Here is a 25,113-nt window from a genome sequence, read left to right as displayed (position 1 = left end):
ACACATATTCACGAATTAGTAATACATTTTTCAATTCAAATATTTAAAAAACTAACGAAGTTAAAGCAGTAAATGATACATATGCATGAATAAATGGAAATACTGTATACTAAATTCGGTTATTGACCTGTGATAGATGATATTAATTACAGAGATTCGCTCCTCTTGTAAAAAAAAAAAAAAAAAAGCTTTGTACCTTTCCCTTTGCAATATGGATTTACGAAAAAAGAAAAAACCTTTTTTATTTCTTTTGTTCATGACAAAAGGAGAAATTCTATCCAGAGTTCATGGTTCTAGCTATAATGATCCTTTTAATCTTGTGATTGCTGTAATGGTTGCTAAACAGCTTCGTTTTCGACCTACATTGAGCTAAATGAGTCTTTTTATCCACGGCGGAGCATATCTCCAACCGTAGCAGTCTAAAAACTCAATCGCTGGTAGTTATGATCCTCGGCCGTTAGGTGGTTTTTAGTTGCAGTGTATCATATGGAACCTTGTATCCATAGCCGTTCGATCCGCCGACCGCTCACAGCACGTCAATTCTCACGGTTTACACCTACATGTTCAATTGCTTGTTATTATCTGAAGTGGACGAATCGAAACATAAGTGGCTTGAATACAGAATGTTACAAATCTCCAACTGCCCTCCTACCATTGCCAGTAGTGTCCGCAGACACAGCCTCAAGTGCAAATGGCGCTGGCGGATCCTCGGCGGTCGAGCAACTGTTACCAGAACTTCAAAGAAAAAAAGAATCCTAATGATAAGGTAGGCTATGGGTATTGATGAGTAAGTCGCTTTAAGTTGATATATAGTACAGGGTGCGGCACGTAAAACCGGCCCGTCGTAATATTCTGGTATATTGTGTTTTTGGCAACACTTAAATAATCTACCTTCCTACCAAGAAATGGCGTGTCGAGATGGCAGCCGCAGCCAGTGAAACTTGTCGAAACCAGTTGAGAAAAAGGCCTCGTTGTGTTAAGCCGGGTGAGTGTCAGTGTGTGATAATGCCGTATTCGATACCCGAGTGTGTTGCCATTGTTGAAGGGTTCATTCTCACTGGATCTTTTGTGAAAACAAAGAATTTGTTTCGGGAGAAATTTCCAGGACGTTCTGTGCCAGCAAAAAGCACCATTCAGGAATTGATTGAAAAATGGCGTCGTACAGGATCAGTTCAAAATGCTCCCAGGAACAGACGACCATCTGTCTGCACACCTGAATTAAAGATGTAGGTGGAGGAGATAATGACGAGAAGTCCTCGAAAGTCAACCAGGAGATTGAGTCAACAGGTTCAAGCGAGTGAGAGAAGTTGCAGACGTGTTTTAAGGGGACTGAAGTTAAAACCGTACCGGATAAGTGTTGTGCAAGAACTGAAGGAGCCTTTCATTTATGTGTTGTAGTTAATCATATTCAATACATTACATTTCATTTTATGTGTTCACTTTACGGGCCTGAACGGTTTTACGTTTTACGTGCCGCATCCTGTAGTATAGATTTATATACGCCTACGTCCTAGCTTATCGTGAAATTAGTGAAGTCAAGCAGTGCTGGAACTGGTCAGAAAGATGGATGATCGTTTGTATTCACCAGATGTTGTTGGCATTGCGGTGTCCACTCAGCGTTGCGAGAACAATTAGGGAGCTATTTGGAAGAAGGAAATGGCGATATCTGGTCCAGAAAGAGACTATTAACTTCGAGGGAAGCCAATGTACTGACCACATATCACTCCAAAAGTATAAGTGCCACAACCTGGCTGATGGGCCTTACTCTCCTACGGGCTGTTGCTCAAAGAGTTTAGTTTAGTTTGTAGACTTATTTACAGACTCCGCATTTGTTATCTTAAAATGTAGTGTATATATAATTTTTGAGTTTTAGTTTGTTGGACGTTTTCGTCTCTACTCTGAGCATGTATATTTATATATGTTTTGTCTCGTATCGCTTTTTACCATTATTCAATCTCTGTAATAAGACTGTATTTATTATAAGATTCGAGGAATGGATGCAAGATTCGCTGCAAAGAACTTTCCCGGAAAGCTACCCATCTTTTCATGTATCAACTTATCTTTTCGGTCTGGTTTTCATTCTTGACGTAGCTTTTTTTTTTTCAATTTTCCATTTAATCTTCCAATACTTTTCTTGAGCCAATTTTCTTCTGAATTACGAAAGATAACAAGCGTTCTTCTAGTCAATACTACTACTTTTCGTTCTTGTACATTTTTTTTTCATAGTCTTCAATTTGTTACTAAGGAAAACATACATATTTGTGAAAAAAGGACGAAGCAGAAATAGGTAAATTTAAAAAAGAAAACCTTCTTATACCTGTAGCAATGTTGTCCATCTTTTCCTTTCATCACAGTAAGATTTAGATATACAAATATAAGTAAATTATATAACGTCCTGAGTCGATATGTTTATGCCCATTTCAATAAAATTATATATTTTGTTTGCACTTTTATTATGATTATTTGTTTTAAATCAGTGTCTTCCTGATAACCAATATTACCAAACATGACTTATTAGGAGGGGAAAACTATAATTTGCAACAGAAGCAAAAGTTATTTATATTTTCAATTTTATTGTATTGGGTTTCAAGCAATCCCTGTGCTGTGGAGCAATGTTGGGCAACAATAATAATTTAAAAAATCCGGTCCCAGGGTTTAAGTCAAAAATTAATTATGGTCTCCTGTTTTGTAGACGTGTGGGGTGCTACTTGCAATATTACAAACACAATTATTTTATGTTAGTTGCTTATTCTTCGAGCCTCACTTAAGCAGATATATTCTGGAAAATATCTTGAAGTAACGGAGAATACCATGGCTAAGTGGCTGGAGCGTTTCTCTCTGGTCCTAAGTTCCCTTCGCTGTTTTTCAAGAACAACACCAATAGTAATCCTAATCGGTATGAATGTAATTACTTGTTGATAAAAAATAAAAATGTTACTAAATTTGATTGAGATTATTTAATATCGATAGAAAAACATTGATTGAAATCAGTTAAGGCCATTAGAAAAACTAAGCTTTAGATTAGTCAAGACCATTAGGAAAAATTTGATTGAGATCAATAAAGGGTTGTGAATCGTGTAAATTTGTGGTCGACGTTATATCTTCGAGTTTTTTTTTTCTTCAAATTCTTACAATCTTCATTTGGCATATTCTTTTATAATCATTTACTTACATTCATAATTCGTCTCCTTTAATTTACATTTCATAACCATGAGAAGTTAAAGCTGCAATTTTTGTTTGTTTTAATGCATTTTCTAGAAATAAGTGGTGCTATCGATAATTTTCGTATCACTACTTTTAACCTTTGCAAATTAAAAAAAAAAAAAAAATCATTTTACACTATCTAAGGAATAGTGGTTGAACTACAAAACAAAACTGATTGTGTCGTTGGCGCAAATAAGAATGGAACATTCATCTCACAAGTGAACAATCCGATTCCCTAGTACATGTTTCTGTTTTTATGTGACAATGTTCCATGTAGTAGTTTACCAGTAAAGGAGAGGCCAAATGCTATGTATACTCCCATTTCAAATAGGCGAAATGTTATGCAAACCCGGCAAACAGTATTGGCGGATGGGTTGCCTATATTCAGTGAATAAAATTTTTCTGACAAGTAAAGTGTGTGCGTTGCACAATAGTGTCACATACGTTCATAGAAGAGCTAATTCATCATGAGAATATCAGAACTACTTAATGTATTTCTACATACATCTATTAGTAAAATTTACACTCAAAATATGAACAATGGAACGTGGGAAAGATGTTGGCTAGGTTGTTTATATTTAAAACTATTATGGTAGCATTCGCGTGGTTGAACTGAAAAAATTACAGTCAATATAATCAGCCGTGACACTTGAACGCGAATCTTTCCAATTGTGAAGCGAGAAATCGAACCGTTCACCTACACTCACATATACATTCCTATATATGTAGTATCCGGCTTGGATTCCCGGCGGGAGCTCACGTGGTGTGGCCCCACGTTAAGCTAAAGTTACACATATAGCCTTGGTTCTGGAAGGGATCCTAATATCCAAACGAACCAACCAGCTCAATATGGGATCGAATTATATATCCTAAATTTAAAAGTAAGCTTTGTATTATTATATTACGATTATGATCTCTTATGTTGCCCGAAGAAAAGTAATTATGATTCTTTATGCGCCTGTTAATCAAATTCTCATTTATTGTTTGCTCTTTACAAATCAAGCTCATCTTAAAGACATATATATTATAATATTGTCGTACGGAGATATAAATAAAAATATCTAAAATCGAGTCCAGATGCATCTGAAAAGAATTTAGCTTGCGAGCGGATGCTACTGATAAGCGTTCTTGCTTTGTAGTCGGACGTTCCAGATTCAAATACCGCAACCAGCCATTTTGACAGTTTTTCCGGAATATTTTCGTCAGTTCTACCAAGTAAATAAATACCTGGTTGATAGTTTTAAACATTAACCGTGTTTCCCATTGGTGTTGCTAATACGAGTAATTACACATCATAAGCTGAGATCAGTAAACATCAATAAGAGACCTTTGACTGAGATCAGTCATTACAAATAGGAAAAATGATTGACATCAGTCAACACTAATTAAAAAAATTGTATTGGAATCAGCCAAGACTATTAGAGAAAGAAACTATGATTGAGATCAGGCAACATCAATTGGAAAATTTTGATTGGAATTAGTCATGACCAATAGGAAAACTGAGATTGATGACAGTCAAGACCAATAGGAAAATTGTATCTGGGAGTTCGTTACATAAACATTTAAATGGAAAGAAACAACTAAATATGTGAATCAATTATTATAAAAGGGTACAATTTTGTCAGTCAGGGCCTGCATAGGTACTATCTCAACATCATCTAGTGGAACTGAAGAAACTACCTGGGAAAACTGTCGGAATATACTAGTCCTGAGTTTTGAACCTAAACCTTCCAATTGAAAAGCAAAAGTTTAAACAGGTAACTACGCTGGCTTTATTAGCATATGTGCTAATGTGTTTGTTTGTTTAAAATTGAATTTCTCTTCAGTGAAACTTGGCACCTAAACCACAGAGAAACTTGATTCTGCAACTAGCTGCAACCGAGAATCGAGACCGCGTATTTGTCATTAAAAGTAGTAAACGACAACAATTTAAACAAAAGTAAATTCTAAATATTATTTAGATCAATCATTATCAATAAGAAAACTTCGATTGAGTTCAGTAAAGCCCAATAGGAAAACTTTCATTGAGATCAGTCAAGACTAATAGGCAAACTTTGATTGAGATAATCAATGTCAATGGAAAATCTTTGATTTGAATCAGTTAAGAGAAATAAGAAAACTTTGGTTGAGGAAAGTCAAAATCAGTAGAAAAACTATGATTTGGACCAGTCAAGACTAATAAGAAAAATTTGATTGGAGTTAATCAAGACCAATAGGAAAACTTTGATTGAGATCAGTCAAAAAGAATAAGTAAACTTTAATTGATGGCAGTTAGCATCAATAGGAAAACTTTGATTGAGATCAGTCAACAAAATAAGTAAACTTTAATTAATAGCAGTTAGCATCAATAGAAAAACTTTGATTGGGATCAATAAACACCAATACGTAAACTTTGATTGAAATCAGTAAAGACCAACAGGAAAACTGAGATAATAGGAAAATTTTGGTTTACATCAGTCAATACTGTAGATAAACTTTGATTGAGGTCAGTGAACATCAATAGGTAAACTTCGATTGAGATCAGTTAACACGAATAGCGAAACTTTGACTGAGATCAGTCATCATCATTAGGTAAACTTTGATTAAGATCTAGCAATTCCAGTAGGTAAACTTTGATTGAGATTAGTCAACATCAATAGGTAAACTTTGCTTGAGATCAGTCAGCACGAATAGGTAAACTTTGAAATCAATCAACACGAATGGGGAAGTTTTGATTGAGATCAGTCAACATCAATAAAAAAGCTTTCTTTGAGATCAGTCAACACCAATAGATAAACTTTGACTGAGATCAATCAGCGCCAATAGAAGAAGTTTGAGATCAGTCAACACCAATAGAAAAGCTTTCTTTGAGATCAGTCAATGCCAATGGGTAAACTTTGATTCAGATCAGTGAAGACCAATATGAAAAGTTTTATTAGAATCAGCCAAGACCAATAAGCAAACTTCGATTATAGGGAAGTCAAAACCAATAGATAAACTATAATTGAGATCAGTCAACACTGGAAAACTTTGATTGAAATTAGTCAAGAAAAGTTAAATTGAGGTCAGTCAAGACCAGTTGGAAAACTTTGATAGGGATAAGTCAAGATTAAGAGGAGAAACCTGTTATTGCTTAACTGTAATATAATTGAGGCCTACATGTTTATAAATGACACACTCGCATCTTTTGTGACAGGCTTGTTGAATATATATGTTGAAATAATTATTTGGTGTTACGTATTGATCATAACTTGAGTTTTATTTTCTATCTTTTTGAGAAATATTTTTTAAAGAAAGCTTTAATATCTATTTATACGTTAAATGATTTACTAATCGACTGTGATATTATCAGCCATTTTACATAAAACAAATACTCTTATATGTTAAAAGTTAATACGCCCAGTTTTGTACAGAAAATTTCTGGCAACCACCTTTCTTTTTCCAACAAGAAAAGAAATCTTGTCCACAAACGTAAGTAAGCTAAACAAAAGTCGATTATTTTGGCATTTTTAAAATCTTTGTCACCCCAAAATTGTCTAAGCGCGACTATGAGGCTACATAAACGAAAGAAAGAAAAAGCAGTAGATGTTTCATTCAACACGCGTGTAAAATAATAAAAGTGATTTAGCTGAAATTTGGGCAAGAGGGACAGGATTTTTCAGAGAAGGCTTTCAGACACAACACTCTAATAACATTTTGTAAAAGAAATTATTTTAAAAATGAATTTTAAGTTTAATAAGTACAGCCATATCCTGGAATCCAAACTTAGTCCGTTCCTGTGTTCCAAAAAAGTTTTTACCCTTTAAAATAATAATTAAAAAATGGATTAATCTGTTCCTACACCACACGAACTTGAATTTTCGAAATGATTTCGACAGTAAATATTCTGGATTTTAAAATAAATTATTAACTACTACTACTTACTAACTAATAATAATAATAATAATAATAATAATAATAATAATAATAATAATAATAATAATAATAATAATAATAATAATAATAATAATAATAATGAACTTCCTAGGACTCAGCAAATACACTAAATTGTTATTATATATAAAAATAACACAAAGCAGTTTCAAAACCATAAATAAACAGCGAAAAATCTCAAGAGGTGATTTCACTACAGCTTCCGACAACGAACAGAACGACACGCCATTCAGGTGGCGAAATCGTGGTAAAAACGTATGCACAAATATACATGAAAAATATGTTGGGCGTTTGTGTTCTTGGGCAGAATTTGCTCCAGTTTGTGTTTCGGATTTCAGGATATTCGAGTTCTGGAACTTTTGGTTTCTGAAGAAAGTATTTTATTAAGTGTAATGTTTTGTTTGTTAAAGTTTTCGTTTCTTTCGGGAAAAAAGCTACATGAGACGTGGACCAACAATTAAAATAGAATCTGAACCACCATAATACGTTCAACCTTTAATGCTCTCCAAATGGGAATTGAACTCAGGGCTACATGCACGCAAAGTGCATGTGTTAACCACCGAAAGTAGGCAAAACTATATTAAGATTAATAATCCACTTTATTTAAAAATTTGATACACTGTTTTTTTTTAAACAAATGGATTGAATATTGATTAAAACACAATAAACTCCCATTCAGTTTGTATTCTCCATTGAAAACAGCTAAAGTACAAGCTTTGTTGAGAAAAGCGTCCAACTTTTTTTGGCCTAAATAAATGAAATTAAGAAGGTGGGTTTGATGCACGCATGTAGGATATTGATGTTTTCAGCCTGTAGAAGTGGTCAGCCACTGGCAGACCACCAATGAATGAAATGGTGTAAGTGAGCGGCGTCAGAATTTTGTTTTTGACAAAATTAATTTGAACTGCATTAAATTTTATGTTAAGATTAGATAAGAGTTACACAATCCGAAAGAGTCGACAGGCCTTTGGGGACGAAGCAATGAGCAGCACACAGATGAAGAAGTGCTACAACTGCTTTAACTTTGCCAGCTACTTGTGCTTTGCCAGACTTCATACACTCACAAAATGGCTTAAGGGGACAGACTACTAAATATTTTTCAAAAGCTAACAATTTTTCTTTTGCCAGTTTTTCGTAAGTGAAAAGAGATAATGAAATATAACTTACCCCAGTAATAGATAATGTTATTCTACACCCAAAAATACGAATCGGAAGAATTTTCAATGATGGCATCCATAGAAATTACAGTGTGACCAGAATTTGAATTACCCAAAAATCTAGGTTATGGCAACGACTAAAAAAATGAACTCAACGACAATTAATGACTTATCATGCTGTCTGTGTTCCTTGTTAACTACTTTTAAAATAATATATGTATTTATTTTGTAATAAAGAGTACAAAATAAATATTTTTTAGTAAACTATAGAATTAAAATACAAATATTATTTAAAAAGTAATTAACAAGAAACACAGATAGCATGATAAGTCATCAATTGCCGTTGAGTTCATTTTTCTAGTCACTGCCATAATCTAGATTTTTGGGTAATTTAAATTCTGGTCACACTGTAGTTTCTATTGATGGCAACACTGAAAATTCTTCCGATTCGTATTTTCGGGTGTAGAATAACATTGTCTATTACTGAGGTAAGTTACATTTCATTATCTCTTTCCACTTACAAAAAACTGGCAAAAGAAAAATTGTTATCTTTTAAAAAATATTTAGTAGTCTGCCCCCTTAATGAATTTCTGGCTTTTCTCAAAGCTGAGAATGCCCCTGAAATGAACCAGAGAAGATATCATGCAGAAGGGAATAGCATTATGCACCTGCGCGTAATCCCAACAGAATCATTCTTCTAACGGTGGGTGAACCGTTGGGAGAAGTGGGTAGCAGCCCAAGGGGACAGCGTTGAAGGAGATTAATGTAAAATTAATGTAAAATTGTAGTATCTTAATACACAATTCTTTATGAATAAAAGACGGATACTTTTTGAACAAATCTCGTATGTATTTACCTCAATACTTATACGTTTCACCATGCTTCGGACAAACAACCTGTGCAGCAGATGTGAAACAAGAACAATAAAAACTATTATGTCATATAATAATAATAATAATAATAATAATAATAATAATAATAATAATAATAATAATAATAATAATAATAATAATAATAATAATAATAATAATGTTATCACCAATTTTAGTCGCTGTGTGTATTACTAATATTTCAAATATATCACTACTCACAACAGGCTAATTGTAACATACAACATTAAAGACAAAAAGAGTGTAATAAAAGAGCCATATGGTAAATGTGTAACTCCTGAACTCTGTTAAACGCTTCCGTTCTTTGGCATGTAGCCAATGGCGATGAAGGGAAGTTAACGCAAATAAACGCTCTTGTGTTTAAACAACTAAGTAACCGTTTCCCAATGCTTTTAAGAACTTCGGCTTTCAGATGAAACGAAGTCTCATATAAACAATGGATATGCCATCACACGACGTTTTTAAATGGCGGAAGAATATACGGCAATTACTTCCTTCTTTCCCTGAGTTTTACTTGTTGAATTCAAGGTTGCTGACGAGGCCCTTTAATAAACACATTGCCTTTTTGCTTAGGCTTGTGACTTGTTGTCCAAACTTTAAAGATTAAACAACATTGATAGTGTAGTCTAATGAGTTAAAAAGGAAAAGTTGCCATCATTATAGCTATTATGAAGAAAAAAAATATGAATTTCGTTTTACATTGCGAAGCTGCAGTAGACTTCTAAACTATGTTAATTCAATACTGAAACCGGAAATAGTAGATCTATAACATCTGGATGCAATAGAAGGATAAGTCACAGATAGAATCTGTTCTTCGGGTGCTGTATCCCTTATGAAACCAATTTGTCGCTATCTCTTACAATTATGACTATATAGGAATGGATTTCAGTAGACGAACAAAAGCTGAGATGGAATCTCAGTCACAAATGGAACCTGTTCTTCGGGTACTGAATCCATATAAAAACCAGTTTCTCGCTATCTTTTACACTTATGACAATATAGGAATGGATTTCAGAAGACAAATAAAAGCTGAAATGGAATCTCAAAGTCACAAATGGAACTTGTTCTTTGGGTACTGAATCTATATGAAAACCGGTTTTTTGCTATCTTTTACAACTATGGCAATAGAAGAATCGATTTCAGTAGACAATAAAAGCTGAGATTGGATCTCAAAGTCACAAATGGAACCTGTATTTTGGGTAATGAATCCATATTAATACTAGTTTCTCGCTATCTCTTACAATTATGAATATATAGGATTCGATTTCAATACATGAATAAAAGCTGAGGTGGAATCTATTCTTGTAATTCTGAATCCATAAAAAAGAAAAAAACTGCATTTCTTTATCTGTCGCCGTCTTTTTCATTATGGCGATCAGGTTGAAGTCGGTAATCATAAATTTTCACCACTGCTAGTTTGGGGAAAAACAGTTCAAGACGAAACTTATCCTTGTGACACAAAATCCATATCACAAAGCAGTTATTGGCTATCTATTACCGCTTTAGTGGAAAGTGGAAGTAAATTAGTAGCACATTGTGTTTCACTAGAGAGAGATAAGAGTGAAGATGGAATTGATTTGAAGGAATCACTGTTACAATTTTTTTCTTCTGTTGTAATCAACATTAAAACCGGTACCGTTTGATTTATACTACTTCCAGTTTAAACAGAGTATTAAAGGAGGAGATGGAATAATCTAGGAACGTTGAATCGTTTACAAAATATTTTTAGATATTTCTTACCATTTTATCTGATACTAGATGGACGGTATAGCCATTCTAAGATGTCCCCTATTTATACATAGCGTACTTTAAAAGTCTAAATAGAAGAGTTTCTACTAAATCTATTAAATTATAATTCTGTTTGAATGGAACTATAATTCAGTATAACTTAATGCTACGTTGAGAAGCTGCTTCTACCGAATGCATTCGTACAACAATTCTCCTTTTCCACGAAAGTGATTTTCATGGTTCGTGGTAAAACGTCTTGAGGATAAGTAATGGACCCACTGATGTAAAATATTGAGGGTCATAAATAATAATATTGTTATTGCATGCAGAAAACAAGTTATGAAAAGATTGTATGGCACTTTATTACCGTCATAAAAGTACTGATGCGTCAAAGATTAAGGTGTAGAAGGATTTTCTTTTTGCTAAGTAACCAATTCCATGACCTAGAGTACATTAGCTCATGCGCAGTTTGTGTTAAACGGAAATTGTTGAGTCGTAAATAGTCTAATGTGTTTGGGAGAGTAATAAGAGGTTGTATAATTGTAGAAAACTCAGGGTAGTATGTATTAGAGTGGTTCAAATTTCCTTCACTCCTCCATTTCTAAACATTTTACATAAAATCTATTACCTTTATGGGCAATTGACCTTGTATCAATATTAGGGAAGATTTGTGTGTCGTATAAAGGAAGTAATAGCCAGTTTATATCCTCCTCGTAGAAATTCTTGTGAGTAGAGGGTGATAGGGTTTAGCTTTCATGTAATTCCAGAGTGATTCACGAACCTACGCTACCATATAAAAGACAGAATTCAGAATTATGCTCACTATAAAGGTAACCAAGAAAGTTCTGTCGCTATTTGCTCAATTGGCCCTCACACAATGAGTTGAATGCAAATGGAAATAAGGCGAAGGTCAGTTGTTGGTGTCGGTTTATCCAACATACTGCTTGGTTGTGGCAGTTCAGTTACACCGTAAACTTGCATAAGGACAGAGTGAACATGGAACCTCCACTGAGCGTCATAAGGACGTGCATGCTGGGCGTGGAAGTACGAGTTCAAACTGGGGTCAAATGCCGCTGCAGTGGGGCGGAAGATATGCCAGGCCTTTGGTGAGGGTGTCGTGACTACGCGGACGGTGCAGCGGTGGTTTAACAAGTTTATGAACGGTGAAGAAACACTCAAAGACACGCCACATGTACTGGAAGACGAACACATGTTCAAAATGAAGATCTTTAGACGAAAATTGAGGCGTAGCCAGACATATGAGGAACTGGGACTACAATTCATGGTGAGTGGAGAAACCATTCGGCACCACCTCCGTCACATGTCGGGAAACACTACAAGTTGGGTCGATGGGTCCCACATGATTTGACTCCGGGCCAGAAGGTAACGCGAGCAGACACATATGTTTCTTTGCTGTTTCGTCTGAGGAAGAAGCCATTTCTGAACAGAGTGTTGACATGTAATGAGAAGTGGGTCCTGTATGAAGCTCCACGGCGCCATCATCATTGGTTAGCATCCCATGAACCGGTTCCAAAACAGCCGAAACTAGCACTGTACCAGAAGATGTTTCTATGTATCATGCATCGGGAATTGCTACCAGTTGGTCAGAGTATCAAATGAAACTGTGTATTGATGTGTCACAGGTCTGATTGCTTTCGGGTCTTCAGAGTCACGGATCATGAATCTTTGACCCATTGCATCACTGCTCCCAATTGCACTGAATTCAAAGCTCGGTGGTGGTTGAGCCGTGTTGAAGAAAAAACTCAAACCCTGGTACCAGCACTTCTGAATCGTAAATTTCTCTTGTTACAAGACAACGCTAAGCCCCACGTGGCTAGGATGACCCGGGACACCATTCTACGCCTTGGATGGGAAACACTATTACACCCGACATATTCCCCGGACATTACACCGTCTGATTATCACCTGTTCCATTCCTTGGGCAATCACCTTAGAGGACGCCAGTTAAAATCCCTAGTAGAGGTTCAAAAGGTATTTGATACCTTCTTGGCTTCATGGCCCACCAAGTTCCACCGAAATAGAATCGATGGCCTTCTAGAACGTTGGCAGAAGATTGTCGATGCTGATGAGGACTATTTTTGATTTTGCGAGTACGTCTTAAGTGACATATCGATGTTCGAAGGTGGTTGATGCAGAAGCGACAAAACTTTCTTGCTTACCATTATTCAAAAAAAACCACTCTATTAACGCTATTCAGCACTTTGTGCAATATATATAATGCTTCATAGTTGGTATGGATTGGATTGATGTGTATTGGCATCCTTTGTCAGTGAGTTGTATAATACCAGACCTACAGTTTAAAGTGAGATCTAAGCCACCGTTGTGTGTAATGCTTTCGATCATTTCCCATCAGAAATTTTACCCAGGCGTCGTACACTGAAGATACGCAGGCTAGCCACTAGATTAGCAAGGAGTGCTTAGGTTAAGTTGTATTACGCCACGTTGGTTTAGGTCATGTTACGTTACGTTATGTTAGCTTTTGTACTAAAGTGGCAATACTTCAGATTTGGTTTAGAGTAATTAAATGTCTAATCTCGAGCTCTTTCAAGGTTATGTGGTTAACAGTCGTGTGACAAGAGACACGGATTCGATTCTGGGTGAGAGTTCATGTTTTTCGGATTCCAAGTAAAGATGTATGTCCGCATCTTTTGTTTCTCTATACTGAGAAAAGACATTAGACTCTATCCAACCACTGCCCCTTTGTAGCTAACTCGGGTGCTTTCTGTACGCTTGGGCCTTTGTTCAATTCTCGGCTGAGATACTTATATAAGATACAAATCCAAGTAGAGGGTCGAATCTCACATTGGGGGGTCACGATAGCTCAATGACAGAGTACTTATCTTTGGCGCGTGGAATCCCTGGCCTAGTTGTGGTGGGCAACATCGTACCCATGGGGTTTCTCCGGGATACGCCCGTTCCTTCCACATTCTCATTCCACCAATTCGTCTATCATCATTCGTTTACATTTATCATCCGTCTCCCTTAGCCTAAAGGGCATAATCGTTAAACGGAAAGATTTGTGAATCTCACATTAAATAATACAGTAGGTCCCGTTTCACATAGCCACCATGCTGAAAGAGAACATTATCTCTTCCCATTGCTCTAGTAGTCTAGCGCGTGTAACCTTGGTGCACGTAGTCCAGGGTCAATCATCCATGTCCTTTAGCCTAAGGGGTACAACTGTGGGACGTTAAACTAAAACTTTTCATTTCAATTTATCGAAAAAATTAATCTCTCATCAATCAATCTATCTATCACTCCAATACTCCAATCGTCAATAGTCACGGTCGATTTCCAATAACCTTTTAATAACCTCATTTCCAGAAGTAAACTGAAACGAAATATTTGGTTTAACGTCTTGGAATTGTACTCTATCAGTTAATGGAAAGGGATGGTAAAATAAAATTGTAGGAGTAAAGCGAGGTATTTCTTTGTACTGGAGTAAAGTAGGTCAGTGGCATGACACCACTTATGGTATTAGGAGTCCCAGGTTCATTTCCCGGCCGCGCGAATTTGTGGTGGATAACGTTGTAACCGTGGGTTCTCTCGTTTCCTCCTACCTTATTATTTCATTAAAATTATTTTCTAATAACACTCTTTCATTAACAATCTGCAACCTTTAGTCTAAAGGGCGTACTCATGAGACATAAAACGTGAAATTTCATTTGATTTTATGGAGTTTGCAACTGCTTAATTCAACTAGTTCCCATAAAGTAGTTTGTTCTTGGGTCAATATTGTAATTCTAAATATGGTACTTTGCACACTAAGGTTATTTAATTTAACCTCTTGCTGGGGTCTGTTGCACGATCTTTTATTCATTTTTGTGGGATTCAAGATAATGTACTAGAGAACTACGTATACTATGAGAGTTGATCTTCCAAGATGGTCTTTGTACCTGCCAACAAGTCACGTCACAAGTCACAACTTTTGTTCTGCTCATTCGGATGTGGGTCTTGCTTCTCAGACCCGGTCTGACCCGGCCACGCGCGGCGACTCGAGCAGACTTGATGACCCAGAAGTGGTAAAAAAAAATATCAACTCTACAGCATTACGGAAGAACTTTATACTGTATTAATTGATTTCCAGTACTCGAACTCAGATATTCAGGTGTTTGATTCCCGGTCTGATATTTCTTAATTAAGGTATCAATTCTGGACTATTTCAAATGAAATAATGCAGTGGTTTGGAACACAAACTACACCAAAAGTTCTAATATAACGCTCTTTGGATTGAACGATATATCTTGTATTCTACACGACACGTTTTACAAGCTCGCTGGATTCAATTGTGACGATCTATCACAGAAAAAGCATAGCTTTTATTTCTATAATTTTTGCATGTTTATGCTCTGATAGACTTTGAAGTTATCTTTCAGTGCAATACTTTGACACACATACACACACACACACACACACTATATATATATATATATATATATATATATATATATATATATAATTGATTTAGTGGGAAGAGAGGGAGAGGAGAGAATCGTGTTTGTTAGAGAGCATCAATGGTTGAGCGCTTATCTGTGGTGTATGGGGTCCTTGGTTTAATCCCCGGCCAAGTACATTTGTGGCGAACAATATCTGTAAGTAGATTTTTCGGGGTACTCCCGTTTCCTCCCACTTTCTCATTCCACCGATTCTTACATCATCATTCACTTGCTTTAATTATCGTCTCCATTAGCCTAAAGGGCAAAACTTGGGATATTAAACTGAAATACTAATACGTTAGTAGCTTTATAAATGTTGTCCATGTATATGAGATGTTTCGTAGGCTCTGAGTCACGATCTGCTTTCGGGATTACCGTGTCTGGTACGTCACAGGTCTGATTACTTCCGGGTCTTCGGAATCACGGGTCACGAATCTCGTCACCCATTGCATCACTGCTCCCAATTGCAGCGGATTCAAGACCCGATGGTGGTTCAGAACTCACGTTAATAGAAGGTAGCGTCCTTCATAAACTCGGTGTTGTACAAAACGCAAAATACACACACACACACAAACGCCTGATAACTCTATAATCCCTAATTATGTGATTTGATGTAATTTCCTCGTCCTTTTTGGTCCTTTACAGTCTAAACAGCATTTCGTTATCCTCCTAAAGTGATCCTTAATTAGTTTCATATAACAGGCTAAAATGATTATATGCAACATGATATTTGCATTAATTCCTGATCACAATCCTATTTCAGTAATTACACAAAAACATTTGCATATAATTCCACACAATATTTATCCGGAATATGACTCGTAAATAGCTTAATTAAATTCATATAATCGAGCCACTGTTGTTACTCATTAATAAGTCTATTTCCATTATGAATCTCAATTCAGGTATTTCATAATAGTGCACACATTCTCTTTGTTTCACGAATAATACTAAATAGTGCTCTCAGTGCATCGTGTATTATGTTTATCCAAGTCTCTTAGTTATTAGTGTTTGAATTTTACTAATGCTTGAAATCTAGTTCCTAATCCTAGTCCTACTAATTGTTTTGTTCCATTATTTGCATCTTAGTTGTGAATGCAGCACTAGTAATTTTGTATGACACGTCAATATATCACTTTTTAAGGAATTTGGTTTACCAAAATCTTGTTTATATATTTGTTCTCTCTGTCTGTGCGTCCGTCCAGGAATGACACAAAATTCTCAAGAATTACTTGACAGATCATCGTCAATTTTGGCCAAAATGTAGAGAGTCAAAATTTAGAATTTGTGTTCGTTTATGGATGTGATCCATTCAGTTGATCCGAAGATATGGACAATCAAAAATCGCTTCCTTATTGCATTCCTATGAAATTAACTATGGATATCATCCTAGCATGATAGACTACCCATAGTGCGGTTTATATTAGCGGGTTAGTATAACACCCAGGATGCAAAATTCTAATCTGTCCATAGAATATAACGCTAAAATGAAACTAAATTACTTTCTACTCGACATATCTGAAAGAGCTCCTTCGTGGCTAAGCGATTAATGTATACGCCTTTGGCGTGAGAGAGACAGGCTCAATTCCCGGAGGGAGTTCATGTGGTTCTAATTACACATTAATCAGTAGGTTTACGTCTCATATAGCTTCGCTGCTGAACTGGATGTTAAAATCAACTGAACTCAATTCGACAAATTTAAAAACTTAAATATTTTCTATTTTAAAATATTTATTTACCTTAAAATATACTTCATTTAATTTGAAGTAAAATGCTATATTCAAGCGCAAGCTTTGTAAAATGTAGCGTATTAAGCAGTTTGGTTTACCAAAAGCTAGAACAAACCTCTTCACGTGGTGTACACTATGACAGTGCTACTTGTTAGGTACCTAAATATGATGCACATTGATAATTAACAATAATTAATTGTACAAATTAGCTTTATTCTACTATTAGTTGTATTTAAGTAAAATATTTAAAAACGAATCGTGTAATGATATTATTTAAGAAGTTTGTTTCCATCTTGTAGAAAGTTCTTCCTTAGTGGATAGGTTTACCTATCAATATTTTTAAATAACCTAGCGTCAATTACCCTTTTCGTTGAGTTAAAATAAGAAACATTAGCAATATGTTCCGTTAGTCAGTCACTTTTTACTATGGATTCGATACTAATATTGGTCATTTTCGATCATACTCCTCCCCCAAGTTGCGGAACTGAATTTGGATTTAAACGGCATCTGAACTGTTACTATTCATCTCAACGACCCCGAAATCTATGGATGCGGCACTAATATTGGTCATTTTCGACAATTCTTGTCTTTCTCTCCATCCTTCTTCCCAAGTTGCGAGGGTAAATTTGAATTTAAACGGCATTGGAAGTGTCACTATTCATCTCAGTGACCCCGAAAACTATGGATTCGACACTAATATCGGCCATTTTCGATTATTTTTATATATATTTTCCCCTCCCCTCCCCTAAGTTGCACCGTCAAGGTGAAATGATAAAAAGTATCCCAGGCCCGAATCTCATCTATGTTGAATCTTTGATCGAGATCGGTCGGGTGATTCAAGAGTTATTAAGTCACAAACACAGTCACTTTCTTTTTTATTTTTATAGATAGATTGCCACATATAACTCTTCTAAACATTCACGACATCGTGACACTTAGGTTAGGTTTGAATTAACCAACGCTACAGCAGTTAACTGGTTAAATCTGTTTCAGAATTGATTTTCACCTGTTACTAAAGTTTTCATGGTAAAAGAAAATTGAGTCGTATAAAAAGAACTACTCTTATAGGACTTCTGAATGACATAACATTTAAACTTTCGGTTCTGAAATTTTAAACTTTCGGGACACACCCCATAAGACTGCGCGACACACCGTTTGGGAAAGTGTGCTCTAACGTATGTTTGCAATATCGAAATATTTTCTATTATTTTACGTCTTTATATATTTCATATATGCAAACTAAAAATATGCTTATTCAGATTTTTTTAAAAAAAAAAATCTTAGGCCTAATTCAAGAATTTGCTTTACTACAGTAGTTAGCGACTCAAACATAATCAAAATTGTAAATGACATCTTAAGTTTAGAAATTGGCGTAGTGGACCTACTATTAACGTAGGCTCTAAGCCAGAACCAAAGTTTAAATCCGATACAGTTGGTGGATTCATAGATCATGATGAAATATCAACCTACAGTATATGCTGTTCCCCAGCACATTACATCGCCTCCAAGACAGCTGTTCCCCACCACATTGCATCGCCTCCAAGACAGTTGTTCCCACCATATTACATCGCCTCCAAAACAGCCGTTCCCCACCACATTACATCGCCTCTAAGACAGCTGGAACGTGGGATCATGTCAGTAGTCTCGACTAGTGCGTTCGTATATTAACCACAAAAAAACGTGGAGAAAAGTGAAATTAAACTTGTTGATTTTAACAATTGCAACTACATTGAGTCAAGCCGATATACGATGGAGCTTGTCTTTTCAATCGGGAAATGGAGGTTCTATTCGAGTGTTCGGGTATCGTAACTGAGGATTTCCGGTGTCGTCCCACTTGCGACAGTCCTATTAGCGACAGGAACTGTTAACTGTCCTATGAGCGACCGATTCGATCTATTAACTGCTCTGAGTCACCGATTCGTTCATACTAAGATGGAAGAACATAAGGTTCTTTCTTCTTTAACTTGTTTCATGCTAGTGTGATTTAGAACCTAACAAAATGTATTATGAAAAATTTCGCTCTACCTGAATTTAATACGTGAGAATGCTCTCATTACATTAACAATCTTTTGTACGTTTTTCCTAATATTATATTTTTGAATTAATTTTTAGGAATACACTGACTGTATCAAGGGGAAAACTAACTAAATATTTAGAGTACATTAGCCTTAAAATTTAATGTTAAAATGATATGGAGTATAAGTTTAGATTTAATATGTTTATGGCATAAGAAAGATCAGAAAGAGATAGGGGCGCCCGAAGAAAATTTTATAGGGAGAGGCATCTCCATGGTTGCTGTATTACGTCTGGTATATATGGTATTTAATATACGTGGTTTGCTATATTATGTATACATTTTCGTGAGTCAGGGGGGCGGTCCCTGCCTTCCCATCGGGCGCCCATGGAAAGAGGGTGTTCACCACGTAAGGATATCAAAGAAATCTAAAAACACGGTGTATTCGAAAAAATTATTACAAAAGTTACAAATCTCTCTCAGGACTTAACAGTTCGTCTAGTTATAAGGGATTATTTCAGATTGCTATACGACAAGCTTTTATGTGTAAGTCAAAACAAGGGAGGAAGGCAAATTAAGCAATTAGCTTACGTTTTAGTAGCTTACAATAGGGGGAAGGTAGTTTAGTTTGTTTACCTTTTAGATTGTTTAGAGTGAACTGCATTGTAATTGGTGGGATTGGTTGTGAATAACCAATCAGATGTAAGGGATCTCAAAAGCTGTCTTTTATCATTGACATTTTTTTTTCATTTTATTCAGTGTCTTAGGAAGTCTAAAAAGTAAATAGTTGGCGAAACTGTTACACGTTTAAGTTTTCCAAAATAAAGTATATTACTGTGCTTAGTGAGTAGTTAGATTTGAATCAAATTAAGTACAGAAAACAGAGCTTTTGAAGAAAGGATATTACAACTGGATTTTCAATAATTACATAGGAATATACTTTTCATGGAAATATCCATGTTGTCTCGTTAAGTTATTTGATATGTTTTATGTCAAATCTCTCAAAATAAGGTTTATTTACACTCATAGAGAGAAAAAAAATATTTGACGAACAGTATCACTGGCACGTACATATTTCATACCAAGGTTGTTCGGGCGCTAATAACGCCAGAGGCAAACATATTTTACGAGAGGGAATCATATCACCTTCCATCATCTCAATATAAATGAATCGGTCGCTCATAGGACAGATAACAGTTCTTGTCGCTAATAGGACTGTCGCTTCTGGGACTAATTCAGGATTTCCATGCTTTTTAACGATTTTACTAGGCACATATTGGGATAGTACTTTCCAATACTAATAATCTAACGTATCATATATTGTGCTCTAGACTAAGGGAGACGAATTATGGTTGAGAGTGAATTATTATGAAGAATATGGTAAAATGAAAATGTGTGAGGAAACGGGGAAAAACTAAACCCACGAAAACGATGTTATCCAGCACAAATTAACATGGCCTGGTATCGTGTCAGGGATCCCTCGCATTGCATGTGAGTGCCTCACCAGTGTGCCTCCATGAATGAATACTCACTAGAAGTAAACATTTTTACAAGGGGAGTATAGTTAATCAACTTCTGTATTTGTAATTTAAATTAACAACCTTTCTCAGCATATGAGACATAGACATGTAAATTTTCGTGGAATCCAAACCATATAAAAGTACTTCCACAGAGAACTGAACCACAACATCCCTAGCATAAAAAAGAGCCCCAGTCAACAAACTTAATTGTAGAATAATTAACGATGATGAATCATGCATACCATTAGGCGATAATTAGGATGTGGAATAGCGGTCAATTACAAAGGGCAATGACCTGTCTGGCTGCAGTCTTTATTATGCAGGTGTTATATATAGTTGAAAATACCTGCATCATTGTATACTTTCATTTCACAAATGAGAATTTATATACATATGTATATAGAGGCAGGTCAAACAGGAATGGATGGTGTTCGCATTGAATATCAAATTTATACTTAATAAAATAATACTTTTGCCACGTCGTATTTGACAATAGACAAAATGACATATACGTGTACGTGTATAGTTCTCTCTTTCTTTCTTTCTTTATATATCTATCTACACACACACACACACACACACACACACACATATATATATATATATATATATATATATATATATATATATATATGCAGAATGAGACATGGGTTACGAAGTTTTATTTGTAAGTTGTAGAGCACTCATTTCTGCTGAAATGGGTCCTTAGTTTGATATTAGGCCACGTTAGTTCGTAGTCGAGAACACCGTGCCCGTAATTTTCTTGGGGCTCCGTTTTCTCGCACATTGTCATTCCATGAATTCATTTCATACATGCTCACTTTCATTATTATCCGTTTCCTCTAGCCTAGAGAGTACAATCGTGGGGCATAGAACTACTACGACTTACTACCAGAATTACATGGGAAGAATAATATTTATTAGAGAAATTCAAAAGGAAAAAATGGACTGTATATGAACATAATATGCCGTGGAGTCTCCAACTATTTACTACAACTATGTGGTGTGGGTTATCTAACATTCCAGCAGTTTACGTTGTTCATCTTCCAACTCAATGGACATTTCAATGATGAATTATCTCAACTTATGGCTAGTTGATCATCAAGATAAAATGATAAATGTCCAACTTGACCCAAGCGCTAGTCAGACTCAAAAGTTAAGTGTTAGAATTGTGTGTACATACAAATCAAAAGTATACAATAATTTTAGAAAACTATGTTTATAAGTTCCATTAAATAAACTAGAAGTTTCAACCAGTTATATGGGAATTGTCACGTGTGCGATTTGTTTTATTTTTAAAAAATATATTTCGCACGAGGTGTATTTTCCGGAACCGATTTTGTTTATTTTTACAATATGCATTACAATTAATTCATAGGTTTAGAATCTTTATGATCATTTTGTGTCATCTGATATCTATACGCATTTAGGTTTTGTTTATTTTGGTATTTTCCTATGTGGAAGACACGAAATGGATGGGAAAGCAATTGTGTGTATACTAATCCACCATTTCGTGTCAAGCAGGTATAAGAATGGAAGTCAGCAATCAGAACAAGGACTTTTTGATTACGAAGTCCGTAGATCTAAATCCGTTGTTCGTTAAATACTTTTCTCGAATACTTTCATCAGATTACATTCTTTTTAACCTTCGTTAAGGTAAAAGTATTTGATCTAGTTATTTAGTTGATGTTGTCAATACTATGTAACTTTATTGTACATAAACTGCGTCACAAATTTATTTTCGTAGATATAATACTTGCCATAACGAAGTAATATGTAATGAAATATAAACAAAAGAAAATCTTTATGCCTTGTACATGCTAGGGGTTATACGGACATATAAGAGCAATTAATATATTTTCTTATAATTGCACTCTTGCGGAAAGTTCACTTCTACCCTTACGTCAGATCGAATGTACTATTCAGCGGCAGTGACAGATAGTATTTAAAACCTGTGAAAGTTAGCACTTAGCGTTTCGTGAGAAGTTGTTAAGAGGCAACATTAACTTCTCTTTATGAAGGTACAGTACTCGCCCTTAAGACAGTTCGAAATTAGTTACTGTTCTTATATGGTAAAATTACGTAACTAGGTATGTGAATGAAAATTTACTATTTTTTTTTTATTGAACACGAATTAAGAAAGTCTAGAAGATTTGGTATAAAATAACCAGACTTTTTATATGATTATTTAATTTTTATCAACCTTCAGTACAGGTATTAAATAACACGTTAAAGACAAACATAAGTGATCGAAATGTTATAAAACTTTAACTACAATAAGGAAACCATTTGAATCTCTCACGTTTTGTATAAGTACATTATGAACGGAAGCTTGATAATTTATGTTGTATGTTTACGTAATTTTTTAATGAGTAATTACGGAGTATCGCGAAGAAATTTGTTTATTACAAGGTCCCAGTCATTGCGAATACAAAGCTCTTTCGTGGTTGAACGATTAGCGTACACGCCTTTGCCGTGGAAGACTCGGGTTCGATTTCCGGCGGGAACTCATGTGGTTCGAATTCCACGTTAATTAGTAGGTTCCGTCTCATATAGCTTCGCTCCCGAAAGGGACGTTAAACTCAAAATCAGTTTAACTCCTTGCGAATACAAGATTATTCTAAGTTGAAGAAACTTCCCGATGGGAGCTGGGAATTAATATTTAGTAATAAGTCAGATAAAGTCAGTAAGTCTGGTAAGTCAGGTAAATTTAAGTCAATATACTTAAATTTACCATTGCTGTATTTGTGTTGAAGTACTGCGGTAAAACGGAAAATTTATTAACTGATCATCTAATTCGAACTTAGTGCTTTTCTTTACAAATCAAGGAATGTTCATATTCACTTATACTTACGTAAGTAATCTGAAACTTAAAATTTCACAAGTTGTTTCGAAGGAAATACAGATTTAAACTTACTACAAATACGAATCTTATGATCTTATTGCAAATATTACAATTCAGTGATTATGTTTTTAGCTCTTTTGAGCTCCTGCGTCGCTAAATAGTAAAAGTGCGCGCCTCCGGTGCGGGAGACCCGGGTTTGCTGGAAGTCGTTTGATTCAAATCTCACGTTAAGCTATAGATCTACGTCTTATATAATAACCTCGGTTGTGAAGGGGGACGTTAAGCTCAATATAAACCAAATTTTGAAAAATACGTTTTAAAAAAATCACATATTATTGTTGACAGTAATTATAATCTAATGGTTAGCATGCTTGATTTCTATGCTCGAATTTCGGAGTTTGATGTCCAATCGAAATACATGTGATTCAGATTCCACCTCTGAATCCGCGCTGTATGTTTTGCCTTATTTAGTCTTGCTGCTAAGATGTGGTAAACTTTAGACAAATAAACTGTTTAGGTGGTATGTGGTGCGCATTTCTGAAACTTAAGTTTTATACCCTTGTAAATTGTTTTATCTGAAGAATTTCAATATTTTGTTAATGCTGCATCATATATTATTTTGTTTTACGTTTTATCAAACTGATATCATAAGCGTAATTTTGTCATGTCATTATTTTCATTCTATAGCATGACAAAAAAGTAAAACATTATTTTTTCAAGGTGAAACGGGGTATTTAACAGAAAAATAAAACTTGTTTTGCTGTAGAACATATGTTCGCGAGAAAAGAATGAGGAAATTAAGACAGATTAATTTAGGAGAATTGCCAAAGAAAATATTACAGATTTGTGTGATGTAATAGGGAAGTTTGTTTTCCTCTCAGAAATTCGGATGAATTAATGCCACACACACACACACACATTGGCTATAAAACAAGTTGTAAAGACGTTTAGGGAAAGAAAAAAATAAAAAATAATGAACATGAGCTCACCTGTCTCGAGAATGTCCTGGTTCCTCTGCTTCCGTCATGATTTATAAGTTTAAGTGTATCTATATATTATATATGTACTGTTTATAAGTATTTAATGTAAATCTGAGGGAAACTGTCACGAGAACTTCACCGCGCTACACTCAAATGAACACTGAACCTTTGGATGCGAAAGGGGAGGACACGATTGTAGCCCGACCCGAGCTGTGGATCGATTCGACAACATTGCGCAGTGGCGATAACTTAGGAGGATGGTCCTCTAGTATTTAAATACACATGGAAATTTTTGCTTTTTTTTCTTATTGCTTCATACAAATAATACTTACTTCTATGTAGAAAAATGTGTCAAATCGCTCAAAAGTTATGTAGTATGTGTGAAATATTTTTTAAATATATAACAAGAACATTTTTCTTAGTTTTCAAAGACACGAATTATACAGAATTATCTTCCGGTGGCATTATCACGTGTGTTACTGACCTATCTAAGATGCTTCAACGAAGACCATAGATATTGGATATTCAAATTTTTTTCTAGGAAAACTTGCAGACAAATCTGTAACATCTATGAAGAATTCGCCTACGCTTACTTCTCAGAAAATTGAAACTAATTTGAGAACTCAGTGTGTCTCTCTCTGAGATGGACATCACAGTCTTCTAGTTAGGTTTGCAC

General features: G+C 35.2%; 1 protein-coding gene across 1 annotated transcript in view; it reads right to left on the bottom strand.

Annotated features, from left to right (window-relative positions):
• Positions 1–24,582, bottom strand: part of LOC145690173 (phosrestin-2-like) — a 624,883-nt gene extending 600,301 nt beyond the window's left edge. The window contains exon 1 of the mRNA XM_081764804.1: positions 24,447–24,582. Within this exon, the coding sequence (XP_081620930.1) occupies positions 24,447–24,484 (38 nt within the window). The 5' untranslated portion in view covers positions 24,485–24,582. The remainder of the gene's footprint in view (positions 1–24,446) is intronic.
• Between the last annotated feature and the right edge of the window lie 531 nt (positions 24,583–25,113).

Source organism: Thermobia domestica, chromosome 7 (assembly GCF_964235325.1).
Source record: "Thermobia domestica chromosome 7, izTheDome1.hap1.1, whole genome shotgun sequence".
Classification (NCBI taxonomy): Eukaryota; Metazoa; Arthropoda; class Insecta; order Zygentoma; family Lepismatidae; genus Thermobia; species Thermobia domestica.
The sequence above is the reverse complement of the archived record's forward strand: the minus strand, read 5'-3'. Positions and strand labels throughout refer to the sequence as shown.